The sequence below is a fragment of the Corvus cornix genome, chromosome 2 (assembly GCF_000738735.6).
Source record: "Corvus cornix cornix isolate S_Up_H32 chromosome 2, ASM73873v5, whole genome shotgun sequence".
Lineage (NCBI taxonomy): Eukaryota > Metazoa > Chordata > Aves > Passeriformes > Corvidae > Corvus > Corvus cornix.
The window spans coordinates 10512356-10536036 of record NC_046333.1 but is presented as its reverse complement, the minus strand read 5'-3'; the positions used below and the strand labels follow the sequence as shown (position 1 = coordinate 10536036).

The window sequence follows — 23681 nt, the reverse complement described above, 5'->3', positions numbered from 1 at the left end:
GGTATTTCTATACATCAGTGATATCCCATGGAACCTTCTCTTCTCCAGGCTGGACAATCCACCTCTTGCAGCCTCTCCTCCTATGAGAGATACTCCAGTCTCTTGATCATGGCCCTTTGTTGGACTCAGTGCAGTATGTCCATCTCTCTGTCCCACTTTTACTGGGCAGCCAGCACCAGATCCAGCACTCCCAGTGTGTCTCAGCAATGCTGAGCAATGGGAGAGGATCATCCCCCTCGACCTGCTGGCAGTGCTCTTTCTAATGTGGCTCAGGAGGCTGTTTGCCTTCTTCGTCATGAAGTCACGCTGCTGGCTCATGGCCAGCTTGTTATCCACTAGGACCCCCAGGTCCTTCTCAGCAAATCTGCTTTTTATGTGGTCAGCCCCCAGCCCATCTGCATGCCTGGGGCTGTTGTTCCCCAGGTGCAGGACTTGACATATCTCCTTGTGAAATTCATGAGGTCATTGTCAGGCCATTTCTCCAGCCTGTTGAGGTTCCTATGGATGGCAGCATGACCCTCTAATGTATCAGCCACTCCTCCCAATGTTGCATCACCAGCAAACTTGCTGAGGTTACACTCTGCCCCATTGTCTAGATCATTTATGAAGAGGTTAATAGCATTGGACCTAGCATTGACCCTGGGGTACACCATTAGTGACATGCCTACAAGTGGACTTTGTGACACTGTTCCTACCCCTCTGGTCCTAGTCTTTCAGCCAGTTTTCAATCCAGTTCACTGCCCACTAACCATCTAACCCATACATTGTCAGCTTGTGCGTTATGCTGCTGTGGGAGATGGTGTCAAAGGCTTTAATAAAGCCAAGGCAAGCAACATCCACTACTCCCCCCTCATCCACCAAGCCAGTCACTTCATTATAGAAGGCTATCCGGGTTTCTTAAGCACAATTTCCCCTTCATAAATCAATGCATACTGTTCCTCAGCCTCCTTCTTGTCCTTTGTGTTTGGAAAAACTCGGACGAGGATTTTGTCCACACCTTCTTGGGGGTGGAGGTGAGACTGCAAGGCTTGCAGTTCCCAGGTTTTTCCTTCTTGTGCATTTTGAAGATAGGAGTGACATTTGCTCTTCTCTAGTCTTCAGGAAACTCCATCAGTCACCATGAGCAGGAGCAGGAGAGAGCATGGTATTTTCGATTTGGTTTTCCTCTGAGTGGCAAGTTACTGAGCTACTTTCAGGAAAAAACATTACAACACTTTCTTGGTCAGTGCTGTGCTGGAAGCTGGACAAGGAGATCAAAACAGCCCTCTCTGACTTAAAAATCTTTGCGTTTGAAATTACTCATAGTACTGTCAAGTCAAATACAACTGATAAAAATACAGCACCTTTTCTGTAAGTTGATCATGTCCCTTTAGCATGGTTATTCAGTAGTCCTAAACACTCTTGTTAATAATGTGTGACAGGCAACTGTGATGGGAATGCTTCATGATTGCTCCTTATGCGATATCATGCTGGGATTGCAGACCCGTGCTCTGCTGTTTTGTTATCTGTACTTCACTTCAGACATGTTTTATTACAGTATTTTAAAAGGAAGAATGGAACATTTTATATTTTCCTGCCAAACCCCTTCTGGTTTTTTTTTTCCCCTTAAAGAATTGTTTTTATCATCTATCTTTTACTGTGTATCACATCATTATCTTCACCTGTTAGGGGAAAAAATGAATGGACTTAGTGTACAACAGACTGACAGCAAATCATAGCATGGATGTTCCCTTCAGAATGACAGTTATACCCTAGATGGCACAGTGACTAAATAACTCATTGTGAGAAACTCCTTCTCACAGACAGTTGTTAAATTGAAGGTATTACCAAAACAGAATGCAAGAATTATTGCTTGTTCTGTGGTCATTTTTCTTTAGGTAAGGATATAAGCTTCTTTTTTTTTCTTTCTATTAGAAACAAACTGAAAGAACCAATCCAGCCCTCAGCATCATTACAGCACCATTACCATTTATGCTGACCTAGTATTTTCACTATAAATCCTGTTTTCCACATGAGTCATGAGACCAGGATTCATTTGCAGTCCAGGCTCGTCTGAGGGAAAATATTTTTTAATGCACTTTGAGGGCTGAGCCTGGACTTTTTAAAATTTTCAAGAAAGTGACATAAAACCAAAAATTAATTATTTCAAATGTTTTCTAGTATTGCTCTTTCGTTCCTGTAGCAAAGAACCTAGATCTCAGTTTGAAGCTGAGATTTTGCTAAAATTTAATGGGAAATTGCTGTAGGTCTGAATGACCACAGTCAACCCATTCAGATGAGTATCTTAATTTATTTAGAAAAGGGCCTATATTTTGATAAGGCATGAATATTCAGAAACTTTATAAATACAATACAAAAACTCATGTACCCCTGGTACTCCAAAGACTGACTGCAAGGTATTTTGTTTCATTAGGAGATCAGCAGCAGGCCTGTAATGCAGATGAGCAGATCTACCTACTTTAAACACAATACAGTACAGACACAATAGATTAACAAAACAGTGTCCACTCAAAAAGGGAAAAAAGAAAACACGTCTTGTTCCTGCTGAGACACACAGCAGGAGTGCACCAAGTGCCTGCAGTAGAGGTGACTGAAGCCTGTGCTTTGGGACAAGGACCAGTCCTGCTGCCAGCAGAGCTGGCACTGCTGAGGAGCTGCTGGGGACATCTCCAGCCAGCATGGCTGGCTCTGGTAGAGGAGGCCTGACCATCACTCCAGTTCATGTTATGGCCCACACTGTGTAGCTCCAGGGAGGAAAAATGTGCTTTTAAGCCTATTTCCAACAGAGTCCAGCATTTGCCCAGCAGCTCTGTGGCAACTGAGATGGTCTGCAGTCCCTTCTGTGTCCCTGTGCCCAGCAGGTCCTGGCCAAGCGGAACTGTGTGTGGGGACCCTGGCAGCAGACAGGAGCAGGCTCCTACCACAAACACCAGCTAAACCAGGCTCCAGCCCAGCCCACTCCCATCAGGAGAGGGACCTGGCTTAGTCTATCCCTCTGTCTTACTGAGCAGAATGTCCTAGCTAAGGCTGTTCTGGATGGTGTAAGCCATCTGGATTTAGTCAGGGCTTGTTTCTATTGCCCATGGTGTACTGGATCAGCAGCATCTCTATGCAGGGATGGGAATGGGACAGGAAGCAGTTTTGTGCCTGGAGGGTGCCCAGTCCCTGTGCACTGGGAGAGCTCCCACTGGGCAGTGGGCTCTGCTTCACCTGTCACATTAGTGCTCAAACACAGAGAAACCTGCCCAGCAGCGTAACTGGAGCCATCCTCTAGGATAACTGAGCCTTGTCAGCCCAGTTCCTGCTTTCCAGAGCCTGAAGGTGAAATTATGATTGACTCTTGCTTAAAAAATGAGAAAGGGAGGGGACAAAAGAGCTCCCGTTCCTGTCTCCCTGCTGGTTTGTAAGTACATGACAATAACACAGTTGCACATGGGCTTACACTGGTTTAGCTTCATACAGAGATTAACAGCTGATTTAAATTCAACAGGTGCAAGTTTTCTGTGTGGACAAGACTCAAGTTGATAGGAAATCAATGAGTTTAGATATTTGTGAATTCTTCCCTGGTGCCAGGCAGTATGAAATTCTGTAGCCTTGGGGTAGGTGACTATACAAGGTGCAGGTCAACACCAAGTCAGGCCAGCTGGATGATTCTGATAAAATCTATTTTCTGCCTCCCATTTCACATCCCCTCTCTTTTTATTTTATTTTCAGATACCGGTATTAAAATTACTTCAGGATCCTAGTTTTATCTGGCAAAGATTAGGGACGGAGAGAGAGATTGAGAGGGCTGTTTGCAAAACTGTCGAGAACACGGAACAGTCCAAGTGTGAAACCTATTCACCTTCACTTTATGGTGTTGATGGGTATAATAAAATATTTTTCATTCATCCATCAAAAACGTTAGGGCTATTTACACATATATATGCAGAATGCCCAGTGTGATTTGGCATAAGTGCTTTAATCACAGGCATTTCAGATGTTACCTACTCGTAGCTTCACAACTGAGAGTGTGAGACATCTGTCTTAAGTGCCGGCTGATAATAAGCATCATGAATCTTCCCTCCAGATCCCGCAGCATTTCCCAGACGACGAGTTTGATTTGGCCTGGGCCTTCATGCAAAGCTTTCACTGAAGGCAAAAGCAATTCCACGTGCAGAAGAGCCCACTGCACTACACAAAGACAGCGACTTCTGGGGGGTGAAGCACTGCGGCTTGAGCCAGAGCTTTGTTGTTGTGAGAATAGTCCTTTTTCTCCCCAAAAATGCTGGAGCCAAGAAATGATAAAGAGTCGTGATAGCATTAATGTCCAAACAAAGACAGAGAACATGTTCTGTGAGATTCCTCTGTAAAATTTGTATGGCTTTATCATGCTTTTAAAGGAAAGAAAAAAAGGGATCTGCTGCTCCAGCACACTGCAAAACAAAACATGTGGAGGATGATACAAAAGTACAGAATAGTCTTTTGTGATGTGTGGAATGGACAAAAAGTCAGTAAAGTAAGAAACAGTGCCCATTTGTAAATGGAGGATCATTTTATTTCCTTGTATTTATAGCCATAAAATACTTTATTTTCTGTTTTGACACTGAAAGGGAGAAGTAGGTTGAATCTGATATCATGGTGTTAACCATATGAAAAGCAGCTTTGTTGTAATTGATTTTGCTGAATTTCATATGTGCACCTGCACCCATATATATGCTTGTAAATGCAAAGGAATACAACAGGCAAATTTGTATGGTAAATTCATTTTCTAAAATAAATCTTTTAAAACATTTATTTTAAATAAAATCTCAAACAGGAAAAATAGAGGTGTCTGGAAATAAAATTTTGAATTTTAAAAACCTTCCAAAAATATTTGTAAAATTATCAGAAATGTTCCTTGAATCTAGTCAGAGAGTGATTAGAGGGAATTTTTTCATTTCTGTCACTTGAATTTCCTCTGGCCATATTTACATGAATTGATCACATTTGAAGAGGGAGACAAATACATTTAGTTTTCAAGATTGTCAAGTTTTGATTTTTTTGTCTTAGCTTTACAGATATTTGTGGAGAAAGATTTTTTGCTTGGAAATCATGAATATAAAATCCAGTATATTTACACATTCTGGATGAAGCCCAGTTGAAATAAGTGCTACAAAGTAAAGTTCATATACAGTGAAAATCTCTAGCATTAATTACTCCTGAATGTTTGTGAGTACCCAAAATCCTGACATAAAAGCTGTAATTTCTATGCAAAGTAGATAGGATGATTGAGTTATAATTAAAATGGTAATTATACCCTTAATGCTCTGTATTTGACTTTTCGAAAAAAATGTTATGCTCCAAGAAAAGCTATTTAAAGATCAGAGAAAAATGTTTGAAAAATGAATGTATTCAAGACATTCTAGATCTTTCAAAATCCAGTTACTGATTTTTACATGCTTTCATATATAGTCTGAAACATTTTCTTCATTTATTTTGGTCGATGGAAATAATAAAAAATCATTGGAACGTGAAAAGCTTAAATGAACGCAATATTCTCAAAGTTGATACTTAACATGATAAATATTTTAAATGTTGGAGGGCAGGCAGCAGAATTCACTCGCTGACTAAAATCCTGGCCTTCGTCCTCTTAACTGGGTGATGCCAAGGAAAGAGCTGGTAAGAATTTGGCTGCCCTGTAGTTCCTCCCTGGCCTCCGTGGCATGTCACACTGCACCTTCACAGGACAAATACATTTCCTTCAATCCCTCATTGACTCTTTAGAATTAAAGCAAGAGCACCTCAAGCTATACATCAAATGTCAGGAGTGGCAGTCTGGTGGAACCGTGTCAATATTTGATGATGTAAGGCTTGCTGGGAGGCACTGGAAACGCTGGCCCTGCCAGAGGTGACACCTGGCTGCTTTGCCCTCACCCAGCCTCGGTGCATGCCCAGATCTGTGGGAAGGGGTAGGAGAGCAGTGCCTACAGGGTGGGATGTGCCTACAGATCCAAGAGGATCCATGCAGCAGAGCCGGGCCATTTCCCAGCCACTGCCAAACTCGTGTTACCCGTCTGCCTATGCAATCAGTATGTCCATACTGAGAATCTGAGCATCTTGATTCACTCTGGAGTTGGTAGAGCAGTCCCTTCTGCTGATCAACTAAACACTCCTCTGGGCAAAGTAGAAGGATGGTCCTAGGAAGCTAAAAACACAGTTAAATTGGTAAAGTTGTGCAGTCTTAGATACTTTTTTGCAGCATTTGTCACCAAAAAAAGCCCCTTTGCTTCCATCCATCTATTTAACCCACATACACATCACTTATCTTGCACTTCAGAGCTTTTCATTCTTATTAATTTTCAGATATGGTTGAAATTTTTTCTTTATGTCCCACAAATAGCATGACAGGAAGGATTTAGGACAGAATTTTGCAATTTTCGTAAACTACAGAGCAGTGATTTCCTAGTTTCTAGCCAGCTTTCTCTAGCACGAAAAAAAAAGAGCCAAGGACTTTCCTGCTGCTGGTCTATTTTTCTGCTCTCTTACTGCATCAGTGGGTGGTGGTGAGGAACTGTGAGCTGGCTCTGAAATTGGGGTAAAGCTGAAAAGTCACTGAAGGAAATTAGCTTAATTCCTATTATATGCTGTCCCTCCTTATCCAGTACCTGATCCAAATCCAGGGCTTGCTAACAGGTAGACCTCCTGTGAGGACCAACGATACCCATGATATTCATCTGTTTGGAAATGTCTCATGGCTGATTACAGGAATGATCACATTCTCCAGTGTGTATCTGAGTGTCATCCTTACCTCCATGTGTAGCAGCTCTGTCCAACACCAGGTTGTGCCACCCAGTTCCAGCATCATAGTATTCCCCTCTCATTCCCTTGTGCCATGTACCTGTAGTGCTCAAGATCCTCCTCTACTCCAAGCAGACTAAAAGTTGTAGCAGGAGAAAAAAGAAATGAAAAAACACATCTGGAGGGGAAGAGGGGAAGGAGCTTGTGTGTGGTAACAAGATAAACCTTTGTAAAGAGCATCAGTGTTATTCAGAAGAAGCAGTGAGAAGCTGAAGAGGAAAAATATGGTAAACAAGCAAGTAGTGCATGAGGAAGAAGGAAAAAATCTGTGAGGAAAGGTAGGGGACAGGGACTGTTGGCCGTCATCTCCTCTTGCTTTTTTCAAGACATTTGTGAAGTCTTTTCTTCTTGAGTGACTCTGTTTCAAGACCCCACCCCTCATTTCATATGGTGGTTTCTAGTCTCTCTGCAATCTGTAATTGAGAGTTGCTACTTGCAATCCCCTGCAGTAAGTTCTGAGTCACTGATTTTTAGTCATTGGGATTTTGAGAAGTAGTACTAATTAGCAAAAGACATGCTACAGGTATTTATCAATGCTAGTTGGCCTGAAAAAAATGTATTGGTAGGCATCACTGATAGCCACTAGCTATTCCAAATTTCTAAAGCTGTAAACTGAAATTAAATGCACAAGAAAAATTTTTAAAAGCTTTGCATAAAAAGCTGAACTCATAAAACAGCAGAAGTGTTTTTAAAGACACAGAAAGTCTAAACCAAAGCCTGCTTAAGCAAAGGTAAAAGTCTCTAGATTTCTCCAAAGTTTGGCTCAAATTCTGAATTCTTTCCTTAGTAACATGACTTCAGTAACTTTCTTCAGTCCAGCAGAAAGGCTTTGAGGGAGGGGGAAAGAAAAAGAAAATTCTGAAATTATCAGTGATGGTGGGTTTAAAAGTTGGTTTTACAAGTGCTTTACCACTAAAATTAAAGCACGTTGGATGGCAATCTCAGCCATGTACAATTGGGCTTGCCACATGAAAATGAATGTAGCTCACCCTCTTCTTACTAATTGTGTAATTTTCTGTGGTAAGACAATACATTTTGCAATTACAGTAATTTCCCTCAAGTCTCCTGGTTGTACCATGAGACATTTGCCATCATCCTTGCCTTGAAAAACTTCTCTTCAATGAGGGTTTGTTCCGTGGGGATTTTTCAGTTCTAGATAGACAAAAAATATTTAGGACAAAATACAAATAATGAAGTCTGAGATGTAAAAATTCGGACAGACAAAAAATGTTACCACTGCTATATCTCTGTTAGAAGCTGGTGTTAGTCTGCCAACAGTTAAACCCTATATGTGCTAAAGAAACCATAAAATACATGATACATGGCATAGATTTTAGCAAAACATTTGCTGAGATGTGATGGAAATGTCATCTATAAAAAGCCTCCTTAACCACCTTAATATATATAAAATGGCAATCTACAATTTGGCATGACATATGCATATATACATATATATATATATGCACATATATATAAAGTATGTGACAAAATACAGCTGCACCACATCATTTTAGCCAGAAAGGGTAAGCCTTTCTTATTCTGTTTGTTTTTCAGGTCAGAGGGTCTGTGATAATTTCATTAGCTGCTGAAACATATTTTTACTGTGTTCCAAGGACAGTGTTAAGTACACAGGACTCCTGTAATTGGCAATGAAAATTAATATCTAGGACATTGCAATAGGATCTGAACATTTCACTACAAAAGCATGGTGATGTGATGAATGTAGAGGTAAATGCTGCTTAGGTGAGGGGATTTTATTCCATTTCCAGGTGCGAGGAAATCACTTTATTCTGATCTCTTACTACTGGTACCTATTCACTATTACAGCAGCACTCAAACTGAAGGGGTAGACAACCAATTTAATCTGCTGCTGAGCCAGTAGATCAGGGCTCTCCATACAGGCAGTGGGAGAAATCATCTCTTATGGGAAGAGATGACCAAAATGCGGCCACCACTCAGGGGTCTTGCATGACTCTGTGGACTGACCACTGGAAATGAGGGTACCTCATGAATGTACACCTAGAAATAACAACCCCAAACATTCAAGGAAAGGTGAAGAATGCTCAGTTTCCTAAATCCACCTCTCCTAATAAGCTAGTCCCAGCTTAGCCTTCTCCCTAGAGATCATTGCACTGCTTTCCGTCAGGGCACTCTGCCCCCCTGGACTGAAGCTTGTTATCCTTGACAGAGACGTGCTACAGTTCACCATGCTGTTTGTATTACTATTCAAGGAGACAAAAATCTGTGACATAAATTGCATCCTTTCATATCACAGTCTGAATTGAACCATCTCTTGATTGCCCATGGAAACAGAGGGGTGCGCAGCTAAAACAGACTAATATACAGGTTAGGTTTTAAGAACACGCTGGATTATAAGAACAAGGAAGAAGTATAGGGGAGAAGAAATGTAAGGAAGAAGAAATAGAGAAAGCCTCTGCTAGCCATGGGGGACAGAGACTGAGATACAATTGTGTTGCCCAGCCATGTATTACCCAACCATTTGTCAAGATAGATATCTTGGGGCACAATGTGGAAGTGGTGAGAAACCACGAAACAGAAGAAGGTGGCTCTGTGAAACTCAGGGGGGGCTTGAAGGCTTCAGTGAAAGGATATTTTGGTACTGATACTGGACCTATAATCACGCTCAGTGACCTTGCAGTGCACTGTCTGTATTGCAAAAAAGAAAATGTGCTTATATATTATTATTACTGCATTACTTCACAAATAACCAAATGTTAAAGTGCTGTAGATCAATCACCATTTTCCTGCCAAGAGATACAGCTTTTCTCTCTGTCTCTCAAGGTGTCTTTTTCTTATTTTTAATCACTTTCATTTCTAAACAGACAGAAGTTGTTGTGTGAGTCAGACCAGCAGTGCTCAAGCTTGCAAAGAAACCCAGGGGTTTTTGATGTTTTGTCAGTTATAATCAATGAGAGCAAGTCTGATGCTTTTAAATTCCTGTCTGAGGTTTCCTTCCATTCACCTTGCAAAGCACAGGCGTTAGACTGCAGCATATAGCTCTGCAGTGAGAAAGGAGCAAATGACTGGCCAGGTCAGTGTGTTGTGTGCCATACTCATACACACATACCTGCACGCTTTCATACCCACACTGTTCTGAAAAAGAGAAAAAAAACCAAACCCACAAACCACTGCTAGAAGAGACTGCGCCAACCTGCTACTCACCTGTGGAAATGAGCTACCCAGATTAATTACCTGACAAAGGCTGGACTGCAGCTGTCAGCTCAGAACAAGAATAGTGTGTCAACGAGAAACAAAACTTGAGACATGCTGGAAGGCTTTTTGTACACTGGGTTTTTTCTTTTCTTTTCCTTTTTTTTTTTTTTCTTTTTTCTTCTGAGAATTCCCCCACTTTTGCTATCACTTATTATTTGCCTTACAGTCATACCAAGGTGCACTGGAACATGCCTGTGTTGGGATGAACTCTGCTCAGACATGGAGCAAGATTGCTGCCACCCACAAATCCATACAATTCTGACAGAATCAGGAATACCAGTGAAGTGGCTGCAGTGTTAACCAGACCACACAGGTGGTGGGTAAAGTGACAATGGTTGCATGAGCTTCTGGTTGGAGCTTTTAATTTTTCCTGATTCCCTCGGAGGACTCAGAAGTGGTACCAAGTACTGGCAGTTCTTCTCCTGGTGTAGACACCTTCTGTGCTCGCGTTGCTGAGTGCAGGATCCAGCTGCTCTGAGGGCTTGGCAAGGCCACACAGTCAGTGTGGCAAGGCCACGGTGCAGGCTGTGGCAGAGCTGCTTTTCTGCTTGTCCTCCCCTATCGCCTACATCTAAAGCTAGGTGCTATGCAGAGTGGAAGGGTGGGCAGGACAGAGCTGGGCCATAAACTGAAGTAAAACAATACTTTGACTCTCACCTGCATCAAAGAAGTCAGTTGCATGACTTCCTGAAAGCGTTCCCATTTTACAGACTGGAAATTGAGGCTGATGGCATGCTTGTCATTATCAGGCTGCAGGGGATCCAGGCACAGGGGCAGAAACTCATTGCACAGCCCTGAGCCTTCACCCACCCCCTTCCCTGCCTGCCATTCAGACCCATAAATGCTTCCTTGTGCTAATTTGACCACAGCAAAAAAAGCATTATGAGGCGTTGCAGTTTGAAACTTCTATACAGACTCAGGAAGGGTCCTGATCCCGTAGATGAAATACTTGCAATACAGGCAAGGGTGACCAGGCCAGCAGTGAGAATGTAAATCACTGCTCACCCCGGAGCTGCCTGAATCACGACCCCATCCCTTACACCTCCAGTTGTTTGCAAAGCCTTTCTCTACCCAGAGGGAATTTTCAGTCAGATGTGTGTAGAAATTCTCGGATTAATTTGATTTTTGGGAGGAGGCAGGGGGATTTAAGTGAGAGGATTTTTTGTTTGTGTTTATTTCTCCCCTCAGAGCTGCCTTTCATTGCACATTTACTGGTTCTGGAAGACAACACCCTGCTGACACTTAGAGAAGCATCAGTGAATAAAGTCTGTTGTACAGGCTGCAAAGCCATCTGGACTTTCTGCTGAAAAGGTTGGACATGGTTTTAGGCAAGATTTTATCACATCTGAAAAAAAAAACTTCTGTACTCAGTACCTCTTCCAAGGTTGATGTCAGGGTGTTTTTTTTTTCTTTTGTCAGTTGCAAAGCAAAAAAAATGACAAACAGTTGGAAGGCAGTAAGGATGGAGATAGAAATCTCTAGAGGAAGCTTTGTCAAAGGTAGTGGAGTATAAACAAAAAATAAATTAGTTTTGGTGTTATCAGAAACTGGACAGCCTTCGATTTGTATAATAGTTTGTCTGGGTTTCCAGACCACCTATACAACGCTTCTGTGAGGCAAAGTACAGATGCACTCGACAGAAGAAGTAAAGAAAATGGTTAAACAACAATCACAGGCGGAGAAGGGAAGAAGAAAGACAGGAAGACAAAGGTGCAATGGCAGACAGCCTTGAAATCCTTCACTTTTTTTTCTTTTATCATTTTCAGGAATTCCAAGCAGAACATTTTACCTTGCTGTCCATATTAATCAGTTCTTGAGTGCAAGAATTTTGTGTATCCCTTGTGTTCTACATCCCCCTTGCCCATTTTTTGGCAGGACAGTTTCATAGACTGAAAAGGGTAGCACAAGGCTTGTGTGCCAGCTCCTCCTGGCTGAGGATCCCTGTGAGCAGAGCAGGAGAGAGAAACATGCTGAAAGTAATTTATTGGAGTGCCCTTTAGGTTAGTGCAGCTTAACAAGTGAGCTAACAACCAGCGATTACCTTAGAAACACAGATTGGTGAGACAGTTTTATATATTCTGAGAGCTGGGTATGAAGCTGGATATGAAGCTGGGTATTCCTCTTTTCTCTCTGAAATTGCTGTCTGAATTTCAGGAGATTTTTTTTAACCCACAGCTGTGAAAAGGAGCCCAGATGTGTAATGCCAGACCCCTTAGAGATACTTTGAGGTATCCTTCCTCAAGTACAGTGTGCTGGTAAAAGAAATGTATTCATATTTGTATTAGCCTTTTTCTTTTTTTTCTGTAAAGGAAGAATTGTACATTTTATTTCTTGTCTTTGACACTGACTTACCTGAGCAAAATATTGGAGCAGGTTGTCTCTCAATTTAATGTAGAATTTATGGGAATAAATATATTTACATATCTTACATAAATTTTATAGGGTTTGGTCAATTTGTAGGTAAATTGCTTTGATATTTTTCTGTAAGTACGTAAATAAATAGAAATAATAATTTTTAATTTAATTACTGGGTTTATCCATTTATTTCTTTTCTTCGCAAAAAGTTCTTATTTTACTGCCCACTGAGAATAAATCACTTAAAACAACTTTCCCATGATGAGGAATTTTTCTAAAAGATTTTATTTGCTGTAAGAAATCTGAGCTATAACTGAAAGCTGTGACATTGCACTTAACTGTAGGCAGATATTTTACACCTCTCTCACAGGAATGGTCACAAGGGAAGGTCATCCTGTGGAGGACAGCCCACACAGCCCTCCACAGTCTCATGGCCTCATTATCCTGACCCTGGGTTCTTGTTTAAAGGCGAGTCTGCTGAGGCAACAAGTTTTGCCCTAGAGTACTGTCACAAGGTTTAAAATTGACATTCTCAGGTTTTAGGTGTGAACATTTGGTTAGGAGTTTCTTGAGTGGAGATGGAGGGGAAGGTGATAGGACAGCGATATTTGGGGCTTAGGACATGGGCTAAAAGTAATACTGATTTTTTAGCTTCACATGCATGATCTTGCCAGGTATCAAAAAAAAAAAAAATCCACCCTGTTAATTTCAGCGATGTTACGTTAATTACTTGTGTTTATCCAGTAAGGGACAGCAAATCAGGGAAGGGCTGTTTTAGCTCCGACACCAGGCACACACCAGTCCCAAGTGGCTCTGTGGGTGCCTGAGTGGCAATTGGGATTCAGGTGAAACAATGGTTCTGCCTCTCCTAGCACAAAGCCACCATGGATGATGAGAACTATCCCTGCTAATTACACATTTGAGAAGAAGCCCAGAGAAGGATGAGGTAACAAGAAATGTAGTTTCCCTTACCACCCCTCTCAGCCAAGGGAAAGGTTATTAGCAAGGTTACAGCCAGATTTCGAGAATCATTACAGCAAATGACAGCAAGATCTTTAACAACAAGAAAGGGAAAAATCCGATGTCTGTATAGTAATTGCCACACAAAGTATTACATGCCTTGCTCTGCAGTGATTCAGAAAGTTGAGTCGTGCCGTGCCTTGCTGGGATCAGCAGTTCAGAATAGATTAAATTTGTTTTGGACACTGGCTGCTCCCAGCTTTATCTAACAAAGCACATGTGTGATGGGAAAGGCTGCTTAATAGCGCAGACCATTAATGAGAGCCATAAACACACAGGCGTAGATTTTCAAAGTGATGCTCAAGGGATTTGAGCAAGCACTGTTCTCTCCCTGCTTTGAGCATTTACCCAAGAGCTGCTAACTGGTTAGGCTTTGGCAAGAGAGTGGACCTCGAACAGCCAAGAGAATTGTATGTGACAAAGGCTTTGCTACCATCAGTTTCCAAATGATATTCATTTTAATGCACCTCAGCAAGATAAAGCAAGGAAACTGAAAACTGAAAAGACATTTCTCAGATAAAGGATTGATTTTATTAAAGAGAGGCAACTCAGATGAATCTAAAACCTAGTTTTTTATAGAGACCATAAAAGCATTTTTACAGAGTTAGCCATTCCTAGACACTGGTGGCTTTATAGAGCTTTTATCTAGTTAAAGAAAACCCATTGGTGCTAACTTAATATCTGTAGTGTACAACAGCTTGACACCTGAGGCTTGTCCTAAAGCAGGCACAAGGCTTCAAAGTGAACACTACTTCATTTTTTGAATTATTCAGCACTTGCAGCCAACCTTGTGTGTGTCTCTCTAGGAAGAAGGCTTTTGGATTAAAGATCAGTAAAAGAAAAGAAAAAAGGCAAACAAACAACCACTCCTTTCTGGTGTTTGTTAGCAGGTGCAGTATCGACTTCAGGAATGATTCTGCAAAATTGGTGTGGACATTCTTCATTACCAGAGCTGTATGCAGGAGCAAAGCTGGCAACCTAGCACAGCCTCCTTTAGGGAGCTGCTGTTCATGTCAGTGGAAAAGCTTGTTTCCTCTAAATTCATTGAAATGCTACCTATTGGTAGCATCTCTTTAGAGCAAGATGAATGAAGATAGCAATGAATCAACCTCAAATAGAGGGGCCCATACGTTAGCATCCTAACATTAGCACACTAATGTGAATTTAAAGATTCTAATTAAACCTACATGCAAAATGTTTTCCTACTAAATAGAAAACCTCACTTTTTGGAGGAGCTGAGGCATTTGGATTTGACAGCGTTTCCTTTTTCAATAGTATGCTTATTTTATGTGTTCTGTTTCCTTTCAGTCACTCCAGGGGTTTCTGAAACAAATAAAAAGATACATTATATTGTTTGATTGATTCCCTGTAGTCAAGGGATATATTGAGAAAACAGACCAATTTTTTTCACTGAGCTTGTAGAATAAATTTTACTTTGATCTTTGTACTTCCTGCTGTGGCTACACATTTCTTTTGAGATATTTAACACTGATTAATCTCATTTACAGGATCCCATAGTAGTACTCAGGTACAAATTCAGAAACTTTTTCATTATGGAAGAACTTACACCATAGTTTTTGGTTTCCTGTCCCCCCCCCAGATGCCCTAATAAAACTTGGGGTGTCTTACCCGCATTTCAAACTTGATATTTGTGTGTAAAAATTCAACATTTTAAGAAAAATCTCTGTAAACCTTGGCACAGTAGCTCTTTACCAGTTACTGCTAAAGATTCCACTGAAAATATTTAAAACAAATTTTATCAGGAGACTTTTGTGGTCCCCAGTAAAAAAGTTTCAGATGCAGTGGAGGACTTTCACTGGTATTTAGCCACTCAAGAAACATAATAAGTGAGAAACCCACTGCAGCCTTAAGCATTGCTGGAGCATATGCTGGGTGTGTGAACAATTCATCAAAATCCGATTACATGATTTTTAGTAGACCTCCCGTTCATTAAAATAGGGTCAAATCTAAAACCTAAAGAAGTCATTGGAAACCTAATGCCAAGAATTACCAAAGATGGGCCTTAACCAATTCTCCCATTCCACCTTTTTCTGATCTTAATTTCTCCATGCATTCTGTATCCTTCCAACTCCAACCCAGGCAGTGCTATCACTTTCATAAAGCCTTAAGTTTACTGTGAGGCACAAAAGAAAATTGGGTGAGAGAAGGAATTCTTTTTTTTTTACTCCCATTTTTGGGTCTTTTGGGGCATTTTGTCATTCTTCTGTGTGCCACACAGGGCCTGTGTTCAAAGTCTGCCTCACACAGCAGCCAGCACAGTGCTGATATTTAGTAAATGATCACTAATGATAGAATCAGCAGCGTGGAGGCAAATATGTTTTGTGGGGCATGGGAAATTAGCAGAGCAATCAGCCTCCAGCCGGGGTGAGGGAGGAGAGGGAAGTAGACTGCAATAATCGCTCTGAGACCAGTCTGGACAAGCTGGCCAAGTCAACTGAGGTCAGCTAAGCCAGTGAGGAGCCATCATAAGGGAAGAGAAAATTTGGGACATTTGATGATCACAGAAATAAGGAATTCATTGAGGTAGCTCAGCATCATATGTAGCTAAAGCATTTGCAATAGGACTATGAACAGATGGGGGAGGGTGGTGAAAGTGATTCTTTTGACTGAATCAATAGGACCAGTTGATCTTCCTCATCAATCTTGGTAAGAAAACTGTGAGGATATTTAGTGTCAGAAGTGCGTTATTGGAGTTTTCATTAAAAGCTCAGTGTGGAAATGTGTACCCAGCTGCTGCCACATGCAGCCTGTGCAGCACATGCCCCATCCCCCTGTAAGAAGCATGACTGAGAAGAGCTCTCTGAATCAGGATGTACACAGAATATATGAGTACGTTCAGCTAAAATGAAACATACAGCCAGACAAAATAAAACCACAGCCATCTAAGATAAAACAAAGCCCATATATGCTGACCCTGAGGGGTAAGCCAGAACCAGACATAATGATCAATACTGTAGGAGTTATGATCAGAGAAATAATTACTGCACATCTCAAGGAAAGAACCACGATGAATTCCCTGGCATTGCCTTGTTCTTTGAGCAATACTTTGCAAATGCCTGCGCATGTTGAAGGAAGGCTGAGTTATGATGGGCTGTGGGCTGCAGCCTCCAGTCTGTCTGCAGAAGTCCTTGCATGACTCTGCTTGGAGAGCCTCATCACTGACAGTGCCATTTGACTCATGGTTTCCCTGAAAGGTGGGTAAAAATCGTCCCTTTTTACCTCTGGATAAGGAGGATTCATGGCAAAGCAAGTGGTTTGCACCAAGGCCACCAGCAAGGAGGGCAAGGAATAAGCGCAGCTTGCAGCCCCCTGCCTGTGACCAGCTGCCCTCCTTCCTTCCTTCCACAGGTCATCCTGCCTCTCCATTCCTTTAGGTCTGTGTTCAGCCCTCTCCACTGTGCTGGGGGAGCCCCTGGCACTAAATTGGTGCCAGAAGACTGATGATGGAGGACAACCCACAACCCTCAGCTATTTCTCTTCTCAAGGCTGCATCTTGAAGATGATGTAGTACCTGGGAAGAGCCTGACTAATTCATTGACTTGAGGGTACAACCACTTATCAATGAATCTCCAACTACAGCAAACTTATTTACAAGCCTGGGGAACAAATGTGTTGTGCAGCGGTTTGCTATACAGTCTGACCAGGAGCAGCTCCTCAGGATTGATCTTCACTGTGTTGTGTTTTCCTCCCCTTCCATTTAGACAGCAAGAGTTCCCTGCAGGAAAAACAAACTCTTACTGTCAATGAGTGCATGTTTCCCTCTCGGGCAGTGAAAAGAACTAGGTGTGCATCTCCTTTCATCTGTGAAGAGAGTTGTGAACTTAATTCAACCTGATCCCCATTCATCGTGTTCAACATTTAGCCCCCAAATGTCAGTGAGATTCTGGAAATAAAATAACTTGGGAGACAGCAAAAACAGAGCCCTTAGTGATATCTGTATAGTAGAATATTTCTTCCCATCCATATGCAAATCTAACCTTTTTGATATTTCAACCCTATAAACCCTAAGACAGGATTTCAATAGAAAATGTTTACTAAAGGCTTTCTCCTTTATAATCTATTGATTTTAATATCCTTACTATTCCTGTTGAATGTCAGTTTTACCCTGAAGACTCCCATTGCAAACTTGAACGCATTTAATTATTTATACCATTTGAAATATCAGTGCAAAGAAATCCCTAAAAGTTTTTGGTTCTGTAATGGTGTGATCTAAAGTTTGATTTTCCTTTGTGAATAACACAAGTAATTTGATATAGTAATCAAGGACAGATGAATACTTCAGACAACACAGTGCAGTTTTAATAGTAATGACGTCTATTTTTCATTTTTCCGGACTCCTTGTATATGTTAAAATACAGCTCATTAAGTACTGCAGGATCTCTCCGTGAACAATTTAGCATTATGTTTTCTTTCTTCTGCCAGCTGCCTGAGCAAGAAACTTGCTTCCATCAGATATAGTGGGCATTCAGTCAGTGTTCAAGGTTAGAGTGCAACCAAGGGCAGATTTGCTGGATGGGGGTCCAGCAGTCTTCTTTGCCTTACTTGTATCACTCACTGTATTCACAAGACTGACATTTGTCTCTGCTTCAGCACGTGTGAATCCCCACTGTAACATGTCTCTGACACAATTATTTTTTATACAGAAGTATATATGTGAGGACCCGTGAAAAGATTTTGATAGCAGGCAAATCAAAGCAGAGGATTTTAAAAGAACTCAGCACCCTGAAGGTCAGTTCTTTCCCAGAGTTGTGTTTCTTACTCCCAACATCCACCCAAAGCCAGAGTGACTGAGTTCACCCTGCCTGGCCAGGGTATGGGCATGCTTGAGCTCCCATCCCTGCCACTTGAGCCTTGTCTGGAGCATCTAAGAGTCAGGAATACTTCCACTGGCTTCAGTGGTGGTTTGTACCAGACTCCAGCGTTCCAAAGGGATTAAACCCCTAAGCATAAGTCCCTCCTAGGTTCAGCACTCAATCAGCATTTGAGCATTTATTCTCCCATGTATATTGGAAAAAATTTTCAGAGTTCTGACTGTCCATATCTTTTTTTTTTCACCCCTGTCTCCCTGCCCCAAGCTGCAATTTCTCTGCCATTACAAGATCAGAGCAATTGCATGCACGTCTGTTAATGGCACTAAATTTCTCTTTCACAAGCTAAGTTTCTATTCTTATTTTTACCTCATCTTCGGAAATTTTCCCTTTTTCTTCTACCAGCCTGATAGCTGTTCAGAAGCTGCCAAGATGTATTTGGCTCTTGTATTTACTCCAGATGGAGACTTTTATTTTCACTCATATCTGTCAGTAGGAGCTGTGGTATCACCAAACACAACTTTTCTCTGAGATTGTTTTGATAGAAGAAAAGAACCGTTCCTTTTACATATGGTTTACAAGTTACTTCTGATGGCAGATAATATGGTCTAGCCTGGATCCTAAAAGTTCAACAAGACTCACAATAGCCATAAATAGTTGGATTTTTCTGGTTTATATCCCCTCAGGAATAACCATCTGGATATGTATCTTTTAGTAGTCTAGGAATATTGTTTAAAAGTAAATCTAGATAATATCTGGAATGAAATCTGTGGTTCTAAACTGAGCAGGGGTAAATGTAGCAACTGTTATCTCCACCATATCTGTCCTGTGTGCATTAGATATGTTTGCAACCAGTTCAGGTGTCATAGAAGCATTGAGAACCAGTCTAAAGGTTCCAAATATGAACCATATTTGGCAGAAATGCTGCCACTGATTTCATTTTACAGAACTAGGTCAAGCCAAAGAGCTGCTCTGGTGTGCGCTAGAGGGAAGGCAGGGTGCTGCATGGATGGGTAGAGGTGAGGAACCCAATGCCATACCCAGCTCTGCCACTGGGCCAACTTACAGGGCCAGAGTATTCAAGGCTCTGAAATTAATGCTGCACTACAAGGATCAATATTCAGGGTATCAAATCTCTTACGGGGCTGAGCCATGCACCTCTTCCTTATTTTTCGCTGAAAAAAATAAACTACTCCTTTTCCTCCTTTCCATTTTACTTTGGAATATCCATTTGGAAATTCAGGGCAATGTGATATCCTGGAAATGACCTCTCAGATTTGACACTCTTCCTGGTTGTTTTTCCAGCATCCTACATGTATTCATCTGTGTTGCTCTTTTGCTTCCATTTGTTTCACTGGCATCCTTTTAGGCAATGGATTCAAGACAAAAAAATGTTCGCCTGACTTATTCTAGCTAAGAGGCTTCATATTTAATGGATTTGCTGTTCTTTAATATCCCAGGTCACTCCTTGAGATCAGCAAATGCTGAATTTCTTATCGTCCTTAAATGTTATCTGAAGTCATGTCGTTATTTTGCCTTTAGTGAGTCTCTTTGCTCTCTGGCTTTGGAACCTACTGCCAAATGAAGTAAAGAAAGCTCAGACTATAGGGAATTTCTAAATCCAAAGTTAAAAGTTATTTGTTCAGTTTAGCATTTTTAAAATTATTCTTTTAGGAATTGTATGTGCCTCTGAGCTAATTAACTCTTAATGAGCGCAAAATGCCCTGGGATGCAGATTTGGAGGGTACACTAGAAATGCAGGCATGGATTGGACTGCAGTACTGCAGCAGATGAAATTTATGATTTGATTCTTTTTTAAATTATGATGCAGATATTTTTATTGAGATACTTCTTCCCCCCCCCCCCTCCCCGTCTTTCTAGTCTAAATAAAGCTGATCAGATTTTCAGTCCACCATATGGGGCCCTGTTATATCAGTTCTGCAAATACACTTTAGTTTTCTGTTATGGATGAAGTCACTCTTCAGCAGGGAAAACGAGTTGAGAAACAAACTTTCATATTATGAAAGACAGGCAGTGTTCCAGCACTGAGCACTTAACCAGAGCATCAGGAAATCAGAACACCTGGCTGTGCCCGGCTCCGTGCTATTCCCCTGGACCGGTCCCTCACCCTTTTAGTGCCTTCACTCATTCATCTGTAAAGCGACTATAATTGCGTTTATATCACAAGGGTGCCTTGATGCTTGACAAATGAGAATTGACCCAAAATTCATCCTTCAGAAGCACTGTATGAGCAGTACCTCGCTCACATGGTGATTGTGGACAATTAGATTAGAAGAGGTTTAAATGCAATGAAAGTGAAATTCCATTTAGGAACTGTCAAACTGTTCTTGATAATTTTTCTTAGTTTTCATCTAATTCTAGTGTGGAATTTTGCATGCATTTCTCAGAAAGGCTTTATATGACTCTTTTCTTCTTCTGCAACAAGACAGCATATTTTATTCTGTGTTGTATTAAACTGTGTTTTGGACAAATGATTTGTTCCCAGAACAGTACCTTAGGCTTAGTGAAACAAAGAAAAATTATTGTGTTGAAGAAATCCTATCCTCTATGTATTTGAGCAAATTGCAGTCACTTACAAGGATTGTACACAGGAAAATATTCTGGGTTTTATGAAAAGGGGTTTGCTTAATTGTTGTTATGTTTTATTTAATTAGATTTTTTTATACTTGCCATAATAATGTTTTATAATTAAGCTGAATTTCCACAACAAACTGTAGAAACATATGGTGTACAGCCTGCAGAGGCACTTAATGGCAGTAACATTACTGATATTTGTGAGTTAGAACCTGCTTTCGTCTGAAAAATAGCTGTGTGTTCTCCCAATTTAAAATACTGTTTTTCACCAACATGTTTTCATCACCATTAACAGTTTGGAGAGGAAAAGCATGAATATGATCTTCTTAAATATATTTCCTTCTTTCCACGTGGCTATGGATATTCCAGGATGAGGGAAGTTCTTTATCAGACTCAGCCTCTCCTCCATGGGTGCCATGAACACATTTAATGAAACCAGGTGAATTAAAGGGGGCCTGTTTTACCAGGACCTCCCCCAGGTAGCATATCCCAACACCAGAAGTAAAAATGGACTTGTTGTTTGGTACTTTTCCTAACAAAGGCACAATGACGGGGCTAACCAGATTTCAGAATGCCAGTAGGTCTCTGTCAGCACCCCAGAGTAAGCTCCAGCTCCGAGGAGCTGCTTCCAGAAGGATTTGTAGTTACAGCTTGGTTCCCTACAAGAAATCATATGGCTGAAAAAAAAAAATCCTTTGAATATTACTTTTTTATGTTCAGACTTGCAAAGCACTTTAGGAATAAGTCATGCTCACAAGGAGTGTTCCACTGACTTATCTCTAATGTATGCTTGGGAGGCTCAGTGCAAAACAAAGTGCAGAGATTAAGTAAATGAAAAGATACCAAACATTGCAGCAGGGAATCATTCCAAGTTGTGGTGTTCTCAGGAGCACCAGAGCTGGTTTATGCCCATCCATGCACAGTCTGAAGAATTCACTTTTTAGACCTTTTTAGCTGTTTTAGCAACCAGCTTCCCAAGGCTCTCCCTGGTGATTGGACTCACTCATACCTGAGGGCTCAGACCACATATTCTCCAGTGCCCAGTCCATGGGAAAATTTGACCTTCCAAAAACGTTGCCATGCTCAGGAGGAGACATGGCAGACCAGTCCCTCCCAGACTACTGCACACCCATGAACTGCAAGCAACATCTTTGGTAGGATATGGAAGTAGAGATTCCCTATCGTCCCAGTGGCTGTCAAGGTAGATGCAGGACAGATCATGGTGCTCCTCTGACAGATTCCTGAGCTGATTGCTTTGCCTTAGTAGCTGTGAGTCATTAAAAGCTCACTTTTAATGCAGAAATAGGTGGCTTTTACCAATAAATCAGGCCTCAACTCAGCTCTCAGTCTTCAGTGGGCTAGTGGAAATTTTCAGTGGGCTCAGAGAAGTAGTTTTGTATGACACGTGCACCTCTTTAGCTTACTATAATAAAGTGCTAAGTTCCTGTGAACTGGTCCTGGACCAATGTCTTAAGAGACAGGAAAACAGTTCAGCCTTGAAATCTTCTCCCTTTACCCCCAGTCCTAGTCAATATGGGTCTCTTAGCTTTCATGCAGTTAGTTTTGCCATTTCTCAGGGTGATGTAGGAAGTCGAAGGAGGGCTAGTCATTTTATCTTTTCTCAGATAGATGGTGTTTAATTCTAAAGTGGACCTCTCAGCAGCTGACATCAGGTGACTAATCTGCAGAAATGCCCAGGTTCCTAAATCAAAGAAGTGAAAAAATTCTTTCTGGCTGTCTCTTTCAGGATTTTGCTGACTCCGTATACCAAATGGTTGCACAGAAGTTCCAGGAACTGACAGACAATTTCACTTCCATGCATGCACGCCACAAAACTCTTGCAGGCATTGTGATGACCAAAGGTAAGATATCTTCTCATTCATTTTCCTCTGGCATTTTTCATGACTAAGTAATACATTATTTACCTGGTTCACAATACTGAAGGATGACTTTACTCCCACACAGAAAAATAAATAGTAATGCAGTGAAAATAAGCATTAAATATTTACACCTCAAGTAAGTTCACACAAAAAATATTGGCAACAGAGTTGAAGATTTATTCATAAATATGTCGCTATGTTTCTTTGTTTAAAGGACAAAATGCAGACCTCTCTCATTTTTCATTTCCTTACAGATGGGGGAGAGAGTTATCAATAAAAGTAGTATAATTTATTAAATACTTTCTTAGGTCTGGAAGCACCAAGTTCTTGTTGTACAAGGCTACCATAAACTTTGTTTTAGACTGGCAACAGAAGCAAATGTCTTTTCCAGTCAAAAGAACCAAACCCAGAGCACATGCAATTTTAGTTCTGCTCTTCTCTAGCCTCAGGAAATATTTATATTTACCAGCAGGGCCAAAATTTGGTATTCACTCCTGTTAAGACAACTGATTGACACATACTATGTGGAAATCTTTAGTGCTTTGACGAAACTGTTGCATAGATGGTCTTTCTTTCTTTGCAAGCACCCCTCAGTTGGGGCACCATAGTATTTATGAGGATGTCAGCAGTGGAGATGCTTCCATAATCTTCATTTTCACTCTGACACATGGAGCAGTGGGTCCAGTACAGAAATGAGAGGATAAGCTCAGAGGAGAAAGGCATATATAATTCATCCAGGCATGTCTTACTCCTTCCTTTCAACAATTGCATTAGCTAGATTCGATAGGGACAGTTGTGAATATTGCGAGACAGCAGGATGGAGACAGGATTTTCTGATGGAACTTTTCCAACCACAGAGCCTAAATGCAGATAAGATTTCTGTGCTGAGCATCTCCTTTCTGATGCGAGAAGGACAAGTGATCATATTCAGTACGAAGGAAAATAAAAA

The 23681-nt window shown here is 41.1% G+C and overlaps 1 protein-coding gene across 2 annotated transcripts in view; it reads left to right on the top strand.

Annotated features, from left to right (window-relative positions):
- The window catches only part of ADARB2 (adenosine deaminase RNA specific B2 (inactive)), a 306651-nt gene that overhangs the window by 222083 nt on the left and 60887 nt on the right, over nt 1-23681 (top strand). For both annotated transcript variants that reach the window (XM_039549516.1, XM_039549515.1), the window contains exon 4: nt 22600-22714. In XM_039549516.1, the coding sequence (XP_039405450.1) occupies nt 22600-22714 (115 nt within the window). The remainder of the gene's footprint in view (nt 1-22599; nt 22715-23681) is intronic.